The sequence below is a fragment of the Haematobia irritans genome, chromosome 5, assembly GCF_050003625.1.
Source record: "Haematobia irritans isolate KBUSLIRL chromosome 5, ASM5000362v1, whole genome shotgun sequence".
Lineage (NCBI taxonomy): Eukaryota > Metazoa > Arthropoda > Insecta > Diptera > Muscidae > Haematobia > Haematobia irritans.
This window is the reverse complement of record NC_134401.1, coordinates 18,908,953-18,918,842: the sequence shown is the minus strand read 5'-3', so window position 1 is coordinate 18,918,842 and position 9,890 is coordinate 18,908,953. Positions and strand designations below refer to the sequence as shown.

At 40.5% G+C, this 9,890-nt stretch overlaps 2 protein-coding genes across 2 annotated transcripts; one reads left to right on the top strand and one right to left on the bottom strand.

Annotated features, from left to right (window-relative positions):
* Positions 1-2,767: 2,767 nt before the first annotated feature.
* LOC142239544 (larval cuticle protein 4-like) lies at positions 2,768-3,351 on the top strand. Its single transcript, XM_075311329.1, has 2 exons — positions 2,768-2,779; positions 2,841-3,351. Exons 1-2 carry the CDS (start codon positions 2,768-2,770, stop codon positions 3,249-3,251), a joined length of 423 nt encoding a protein of 140 aa, XP_075167444.1. The 3' UTR covers positions 3,252-3,351.
* Positions 3,352-8,245: 4,894 nt separating this feature from the next.
* Positions 8,246-8,886, bottom strand: LOC142239543 (larval cuticle protein 1-like). The gene is made up of 2 exons (XM_075311328.1): positions 8,814-8,886; positions 8,246-8,746 (listed from the first exon to the last, which is right to left on the bottom strand). Exons 1-2 carry the CDS (start codon positions 8,823-8,825, stop codon positions 8,246-8,248), a joined length of 513 nt encoding a protein of 170 aa, XP_075167443.1. The 5' UTR covers positions 8,826-8,886.
* Positions 8,887-9,890: the final 1,004 nt, after the last annotated feature.

The following is a 9,890-nucleotide window of genomic DNA, read 5'->3' as shown; positions in this document are numbered from 1 at the left end:
TCCGACCTGATATCGGACTATCACGTACCCTATATTAATTTCACAACTAATCAATGGTCCCTATAAATTCTATCGAAGTAAATCTACAAAGTTTATTTCAATTTTCCCCTTCCCCAACCAGATATCGAAAAATCATATACTAATTTAAAAATCATGTATAAATTTAATCACCTCCTCCCACGTTCCCTGTAAATTTCAAGTAGATCGGCGATGTTTAAATTTTGCTCTATTGTTTTAAAGGGACGTCACTTTCCCCGATACAATATCGACAAACACCGTAGTGAATAGCACTGAAAATGAAAATTCTTGAAACATTCCTTCAAGTGTGGGGCAAGGAAGGTTGCCTCTTCGTTCATAACCTTCCCCCACTGCCTATGTAAATTTCAAGAAAACTTATTAATTGTTGTTGTTTTTTTGCAGTTTTAGAGGAGGACCTCCTCCCCGACTAAATATCGGAAAGTGATGTAGCGTATCTTTTGTAAACGTCCCAGAAAATGTCAAGCAAATTATAAGCCTAAAGGGGCGGCCTCTCTTCCGTCCAAATATCACAAAATCAGGTATCAACTATTAATATCGTAACCTCTCCCCAGTCCTCTGCAAATTTCAAGTAACTCGGTAAAGTTTAATTGTTTCTCTATATGTAGTTACTTAAGAGAAGCGGATATCTCCCCATGTCCTTTTATTTTTATTAAAAAATTAGGAACCTGATATAAATATCATAACCTCACTAATTTTTCCGTAAAATTTCAGTCGGGGGAGTTTAGTTTTGTTTTCACGGTACTTTAAAAAAAAAAAGTCGGGCAAAGGGGTGGTCCCCCTTCCCGTCCAAATATCGAAAAATAATAATAAGTTAGAGAGCACAATAGGCCGAATATTGGCTTAAAGGGTGATACGGTCAAAATTTGGTCAATATAAACTTGACGTATTTCTTTCAATTTTGCATTTAAAAAACCTGAACATCCCTCATTTTGAAGGTGTGTGTGTAGAATGTTGCTCCTATTTTGATTTTGGAATTCACTCTTCAGTTGTCAAAATGCCGTCCAAGCAAGAAGAGCAGCGTATCAAAATTTTGCTCGCGCATCGCGAAAATCCGAGCTACTCGCACGCCAAGCTGGCAAAATCGCTAAAAGTTGCCAAATCAACCGTTACAAATGTAATTAAAGTGTTTGGGGAACGTTTGTCGACATCCAGGAAGTCTGGATCGGGGGGAAATCGAAAACCGGAAGCCGCTGAGACGACAAAGAGAGTTGCCGGTAGTTTCAACCGAAACCCTAACATCTCTCTCCGAGATGCCGCAAATAAGCTGGGTGTATAGTCTACAACCGTGCATCGAGCCAAAAAACGAGCCGGACTATCGACTTACAAGAAGGTAGTGACTCCAAATCGCGATGATAAACAAAATACGGCGGCCAAAGCGCGATCCCGGAGGTTGTACACGACGATGCTGACGAAGTTTGACTGCGTGGTAATGGGCGACGAAACCTACGTCAAAGCCGACTACAAGCAGCTTCCGGGACAGGAGTTTTATACGGCAAAAGGAAGGGGAAAGGTAGCAGATATTTTCAAGCACATAAAACTGTCAAAGTTCGCAAAGAAATATCTGGTTTGACAAGCCATCTGTACCTGTGGCTTGAAAAGCAGCATTTTCATAGCTTCCGGGACTGTCAACCAAGAAATTTACGTGAAAGAGTGTTTGAATAAACGCCTGCTGCCTTTCCTGAAGAAACACCGTTGTTCCGTACTGTTTTGGCCGGATTTGGCATCTTGCCATTACGGTAAAAAGGCCATGGAGTGGTACGCCGCCAACAACGTGCAGGTGGTTCCCAAGGACAAGAACCCTCCCAACACGCCAGAGCTCCGCCCAATTGAGAAATACTGGGCTATTGTCAAGCGGAACCTAAAGAGGACCAAAAAAACTGCTAGGAACGAGCAGCAGTTCAAGGCAAACTGGCTTTCTGCGGCGAAGAAGGTGGACAAGGTGGCTGTACAAAATCTGATGGCAGGTGTCAAGCGTGAGGCCCGGCAATTCGGATTTGGAAAAGCGAAAGCCTAACTGAATATTTTTCCTGAATTTTATACTAATTGAACTTGAAAAAGAAATTTAATTTGATTTTTTAAATAAACGATTTCACCGATTTACACGCGTTTTCCCTTGACCAAATTTTGACCGTATCACCCTTTAGGTGTATGTATACCGACATGAGGCAATACAATCTGAATCCTCGTTTCAACCTAACCTAAACTTGTTTTATAGGCTTCTTTTAAAATGTTTTCCTTATGATTTCAATAGAGCATATATGGGGAAATATTCAGTGATTTTGCATGATTTATTCATTTATTCAATATTCATTCCCATGCCGAATTCAGTTTATATATGAATTAGGTCCAGTTTGTCAAATGATATTATGATAATTCTAATTTGGTGCACCAAAACAAATATCAAATGCAGTTTTTTTTTTATTTTTGTGTTAATATAATAGGTGCTAAATTAATTGTCATATCATGGTGCATATAGAAACGCTGAAAACTAAAAAAAAAAAAACAAAACAAGCTATTGTATTAGAATGATTTACAAAAACTAAACATAATTCATAATTTTTAAATACATACAAAAAAATCTAGTTTTTACGATATTAGTTTAGAGATGATAATTAAATGCAAAAATCATATAAAAACTAATGAATTGAAAGAGATCATCATCAGTCATCGAGTGTCATAGAAACATCAAACTCAAATTCATAATTTTTGTGGATCTATTCTAAAAAAAATGTTCAAATTTGTAAGTTACTCAACAACATCCTAAAAGGATTCGAAAAACACTTACTTGCTATTTTCTTTAGGTCGTCGTCTTGTGCTCGTTAATCGTTGCTGCCTCAGCAGTTTCGTCATTTGGAAGACATGGTGGCCACCACAATTCCGCCACTAGTGATGATGCCCATGCTGAAGTAACTCACTATGTATCTGATGTTCGTCCCGATGGCTTTGACTATACCTTTGATACCACCAATGCCATTCATGCTTCCGCTTCTGGAGATGAACATGGTGATATCAAGGGTGATTTTAGTTGGATATCTCCCGAAGGTGAACATGTTGCTGTCCAATATGTGGCCGATGAAAATGGTTATCAGCCCAGCAGTGATGTTTTGCCTACACCTCATCCCATTCCCAAAGCCATCTTAAGGGCTATTGAATATATTCGTACTCATCCTCCTAAAGAGGAAAGCTCCCACGGTTTCGGCAGACGTTTCTAAGCGCATGTCTTCGAGATAATTGTTATCATACTGTTTGAGTATTGTATATAAAAACTTATTATAGTTAATAAAAAAAATGTATTTACCATGAAAGTAAAAATTTTTCGTATCATTGAGGTATTATTCAGATTGTTGTGCACTCTAAATTGTTCCAATGTACCTGTTTTTATTCCAGGAACTACGTGTCCTTAACGAATTCCCTAGTGTGTTTCCAGTTTCTGTTTCCAAGCTGGGTCAGTTTCCGAATCACCTCTTCATTGATATGGTAAACTCTTTGCATAGGAAAAGCAGGGCAAGGACAAAGAATGTGTTCCATATTCAAAACACGCCCTACATGCACTAGTCTCTGGTGCTCCCATTTGGCACAGAAGTGTTCTCCATTTTAGGTGCCCAGTCATCATTCTTCCGGTAAATAGTAAATAAAGTTACACCATGGATTGCGTAAAAGGTGCTACCACAAAGTTCTATAACACCCACCGGATTACTTGGATTGCTTATTTAAACCCACTGAGACCTTTAAGCCTACAGTTCTTAGGCTTTCGTCCCACAGTTACACCACTAAGACATATGCAGATGGAGTTACTACACTGAGACCTTCCAGTTTATAGTTCCAAATTGAGAACTTCGGGCTTCCGTATCTGAGGCATATGAACCTACAGTTCCGCCATTGTGACTTTTAGGTCTACACTTCTCCCAATGATATCTTTTGGCCTACAGTTACATCACTGAGATCTTCAAGAAAACAGTTGCATCACATTTAGGTCTACAGTTCCGCCACTGTGCCCTTTAGTTTGGGTTAGGTATAGTAGGAGCACGTTATTTCTGGTTGACTTGGAATATTTGTGACACCATCCTATGCTGAAGTAACTCCGATTCTATGTTTAGCTCAACCTCCTCCTTTTTTATAACCTAGCCCGAACGGCGTTTCAGGTTTGGCCGAGAACCCATTATGTTTTGTGTGCAAGACTGGCACGTTGACCATTGCACCATAGTGGCTCCCTGGGCCTTCGGACCTACAGTTGTTCCATTGATATCTTTAGGACTACAGTTTTCCCACTGGTGTCGTCGGACTTACAGTTCCGTCACTGAGACTTTTACACACAATTTTGGTTCACATTTTTCCCAAGGCAGGCAAGTTAATCATTGCACCACAGTGTCTCCCTGAGCACAGATTTCCCCACTGAAACCGTCGAACCCATAGTTGGTTCAATCACTGAGGTCTTCAGACACAGTTCCCACACTGAGATCTTTTCGTTTACAGTTTTCTCACTGATACCATTTGGGCTAAAATTCCATCTCTGGGATCTACAGTACACAGTTTCTCCACATAGGCTTTCCATTGATAAGTTAAACATTGCACCACAGTGGCTCCCTGAGCACAGATTTTCCCACAGAAGCCGTCGAACCCATAGTTCGTTCAATCACTGAGGTCTTCAGACACAGCTTCCACTCTGAGACTTTTTCGCTTACAGTTTTATCACTCATACCATTTAGCCCACAATTCCATCTCTGGGATCTATAGTACACAGTTTTCCTACGGAGGCTTTCGGGCATACATTTGCTCCATTGATAACTTTAGACCAACAGTTATCCTTTTGGCCTACAGTTTTGCCACTGATGGCGTCTGGCTTATAGTTCTATCTTATAGTTCTATCACTGAGATTTTCACACACATCTTTGGGCTAACGGTTCTCCCGCGGAGATCGTCGACACCACATATTTACCGCTAAATCCTCTGGCGTACAGTTCTCACACTGAAACTTTCGGACCTACAGTTTCCCCCACTGAGACGTTATGTTCCACTACCGAGACCTTGTGGCAAAACCCCACCATTAAGACCTTAAAATCCAGCAACACCACGGGATATAGTTCCATAACCGAGATATTCGGACCTAAAGATCCACCACTGCGAATTTCCGCTCTACAGTTTCATCACTGTGACATTTGGACATACATTTCCACCACTGAGCCCTTCGCACACAGCTTTCCTGCAGATGCCAACGGGCTTACAGTTATACTGTTGAAACCTTCGGTTCTGCGATTTGAAGGCTTACAGCTCTCTCACTGAGGTTCTGCGATTTGCAGGCTTACAGCTCTCTAACTGAGGTTGTAGTTCCACCACTGATTCATTCAGGCCTACAATTACATCACGAAGCCCTCCAGCTATACCACTGATACCTCCCTGGTTACAGACCCTACAGGTCTCTTCAACCGTATCCCTACAGGTCTCTTCAACCGTATCCCTACAGGTCTCTTCAACCGTAGATTAACTAACAAGGTAGGTTACATGAAGTAGTGAAGGTAACACTGTATCACAAGCCAACCAGATTTCCAAACAAATCCTGGACGAAGTCCACTAATCCCGAGCTAAAAGCTGAGGCCAGTCTACTTCTACAAGTTACTCCCGACGCAGCAACACCACAGGCCTACAGTTCCATCGCTTAGACCTTCGGACGTACAGTTCCACCACTGAGCCCTTTAAATACAGATTTCCCACTAAGACCATCGGTCCTACAGTTCCCCCTCTGAGATTTTAGGAGCTACAGTTCTCCCACTAAATACGTTACGTGCTGCAGTTTCATCACTGAACCCTTCATGCCTACAGTCACACAACTGTGGCTTTTGAAGATACAGATACACCACTTAGACTTTCCATGCTACAGTCCACTTTTCGCTTCAGGTACCTCTGAGACTTTTGAACCTACAGTTCTGTAATTGCGAAATGTGTAAATACAGTTCCACCACTGAAACCTTCCAATCTAGCCATTCAGCACAGTTTTCCCACTGAGGCCGTCTGGCCTACTGCTCCAGCACTGAGACATTCAGACACAACTCTCTCCCTGAGACCTTTGAACGTACAATTCCTGAGACCTTTATGCCTACAGTTTCCCCACTGAGACCTTTATGCCTACAGTTTTCCCACTGATACCTTCAGGCTTAGTATTGCCACATAACTGTGACGTGTGAAACTACAGTTCCAGCATTGAAACCTTTAGGTCTACATTTCCTCCACTGAGACTTTCAGGGCTGCAGTTCCACCACTGAGTCCCTGAAATCTGCAGTTATACCACTCAGTTCTTTGAACGAACAGTTACACCATTGAGACCTTCCAGGTTACAGTCCCCCACTTAACCCTTCACGCCAAAAGTTGCATCTCTGAGACCTTTGAACCTACAGTTCCACCACTGCATATTTCATGCTTACGGTAGCGAAACTGAGAAATGTACACCTCCAATTCCATCACTGAACCCTTCGGGACTACATTTCAACCACTCAGCGCTTAGGTTACATATTTCCCACTAAGGTCATCGGGCCTACAGTTCCGCCGCTGAAACCTTCGGTCCGGTAGTTCCGCCTGTGAAATTTTCGGGCTTACAACTCTCCCATAAAGGTTGCACTTCCACCACTGAGTCATTCAGACCAACAGTTAAACCATTCAGACCTTTAAACCTCCAGTTATACCAGTTAGTTTCACCGCTGAATATTTCGGGCTTAGGGTTGCGTAACTGAGAATTGTACACCTACATTTCCACCACAGAAACCTTCGACCACCACTCATCGTTTACGTCACAGTTTTCCAAAGAAGGTCATCGGGTCTAGAGTTCCACCGCCGAGATTTTCGGCATTACAGTTCTCCCACTGAGGTTCCAATTCTCACACTGAACCATTCAGTCGTACAGTTACCTCACTTAGACCTGTGAACTTGCAGACCTGCCTTAGACCTTCCTCGTTACAGACCCTCCACTTATTCCTGTTGCACCTCAGAGACCTTTTATCCTACCTTCTGAACCGTAGATTAACTAAATCCGAGGCTATTTCCACTAATCCCGAACCAGAAGCTGAGATCAATCCACTTCTACGAATCACCTTCGATGCAGTAACACCCACGGTCTACAGTTTTATCATTAAGGTCTTCGTGCGTGTAGTTCCAGAACTGAAACTTTCGGTCCAATAATCCCATCTCTAAAACCTTTGGACCTACAGTTCCTCTACCCAGCCCTTAGGACATAGTTCTCCCTCTAAGACCATTGGGTCGAAAGTTCCATCGCTTAAACCTTTATTTTTTTCAGTTATACCTTCAAGATTCGACCTTTCAGCTCCCCCAATGAGATTTTCGGGCTTACGGTTCCATAATTGAGACGGGTGAACCTACAGTTTCGCCATTCATTGGCCCTTCGGGGCTACAGTTGCACCACTGAGACCTTCTGGTATAAAGTTTACACACTGCGACTTTTATGTATACAGTTATCTCACAGATATCTTCTGACCTACAGAACTTTAGCTTACGGTTCCGTAACATAGACGTGTGAACCTACAGCTCGGCCATTGAAACCTTTAGACCTACAGTTCTGTCACTGAGGCTTTCGGGGCTACAGATGCATTCCTGAGGCCTTAAGGCCTACAGTTCCACCACTAATACATTCGGGAATAATTTTTCCATTATGTTAGGTGGCAGCCCGATGTATCAGGCTCACTTAGACTATTCAGTCCATTGTGATATCACATTGGTGAACTTCTCTCTTATCACTGAGTGCTGCACGATTCCATGTGAAGCTCAATGACAAGGGACCTCTTTTTTATAGCCGACTCCGAACGGCGTTCCACATTGCAGTGAAACCACTTAGAGAAGCTTTGAAACCCTCTGAAATGTCACCAGCATTACTGAGGTGGGTGGTAATCCACCGCTGAAAAACTTTTTGGTGTTCGGTCGAAGCAGGAATCGAACCCACGACCTTGTGTATGTAAGGCGGGCATGCTAACCATTGCACCACGGTGGCACCCAGTTTTTCCATTAAGACCTTGGGCACAGTTTGCCCATTTAGGCCGTCAGTCCTACTACTTATCCCTTCAGTCCTATAATTATACATCTGACACCGAAACCGTTGATTTTACCATAAATAAATAATTCCCTTTAATATATAAAACAAAAATATTTATTTTTTTAACATAACAAATTCGTTTAGAGCAATCATAACCTCCCTTAAAAATCTCTCTTAGAAACGTTTGCCAAATTTATTTTGTGAAAATTTCTTTGCTGGTTTTTGAGCATAAGATTTTGCGGGAGAAGAATGCTGAGCAGATTCATCATAGCTGGGATGTGTACGAATATATTCTAAAGCTTTTAGGATGGCTTCTGGAATTGGTGGTGGAGTGGGTAACATATCACCTTGGGGTTGATAACCATTTTCATCGGCAATATATTGAAGAGAAAGATGTTCACCTTCGGGAGAGATCCAACTGAAGTCACCTTTAATTTCACCATGAGCTTCACCAGTGGCGGAAGCTTGAATACCATTGGTGGTATCGAAAGCATATTGGAAACCATCTTCCCGAACATTAGATGAGTAGGAGTTTATTTGAGCATGGACATCATCACTGGAAGCTGAAGAGGGGCGGGAAGCTGAGTGGGAAGAAGATGGGCGACTGTTGAACGATTTATGGCTATTGGATTTAGAAATAGCCGCTGCAGAGGCCACCAAGGCACAAATAACAATCTTTAAAAAGAAAATCGAAATTCTTTTAATGTCCTCTTTTTAGCATTAGTCCATGGTAAATACTTACGAATTTCAACATAATGCCGAATGTTTGACTTATCTTGGATATTTTGCAACTGATTTAAAATCTTAAGATGTGCTCTGATTTTATGTGATTTGATTTAGGCTTGCAAACTATTCCTAATCTATCTCTACTCGGCTACCTGCAGTAAGAATACCCCTAAATGGAATGTCTGAAGTCCAACTAGATTTCCAATGCTTTACCATATGAGGAGCATTTGGTAACTGGCCTTTGATTTATTTGCCCTAACTACAAAATTGATTAATTGGAGCTCTTGAAAGTTGTTTGTTTATGTAAATTAGTTAGTTGAATTAATTTAGTTGGGATGTATATATCTTATACGTGACATAAAACTCGAAAGATTTGGCAAAAGTTTTTGCCTTTCTGATTCGCGAAGCTAGCAAAATTTGCAGGTACCAATTTTTGCACTGATGAAGAAGCACATTGGTTTGGATTTGAAGAAAATGTGGAAAACCATGGGCAATGAATTTGAGGTTTTAATGAGGAACGGGTCGATGATTTTTGCTATGGTGAGGAAAATTGTTAATAAAACGCACATTAAAGTTTTGATGCTTTAAGAACCTCCACTCGATGGAAATAACGACAGGGTAACGGTAGCTATTTGTTAAAAAAAAGTGATTTAATTTACAACACCGACGTTGACTTTGAATAATTATTTGGGAAATTTTCACCGAAAAAAATTTCACGAAAAGTTTTCCAACTAAAGTCTTTAAAAAAGTTTTAAAAAATTTTCAATTTAATTGCTTCAACAAAATTTTTAATTGAAATAAAAATCAATCACAAAAATAATGAATTAAATTTTTTAATTAATATTATCGTTTATGTGATTGAAAAAAAAAATTAACCAAATTTTTCCAATAGAAGTCTTAATTGAGTTTTTACAAATATTCAATTAAAAATTTAATTGATTCAACAAATTTTTTTAATTGAAACAAAAATCAATCATAAAAATTATCAATTAGTTTTTTAATTGGATCAATTAGTTTTTTAATTGGATCAATTAATTTTTTAATTAATTTTTTAATTGCTACAATCATTTCTGTGATAGAAGATGTTTCAATT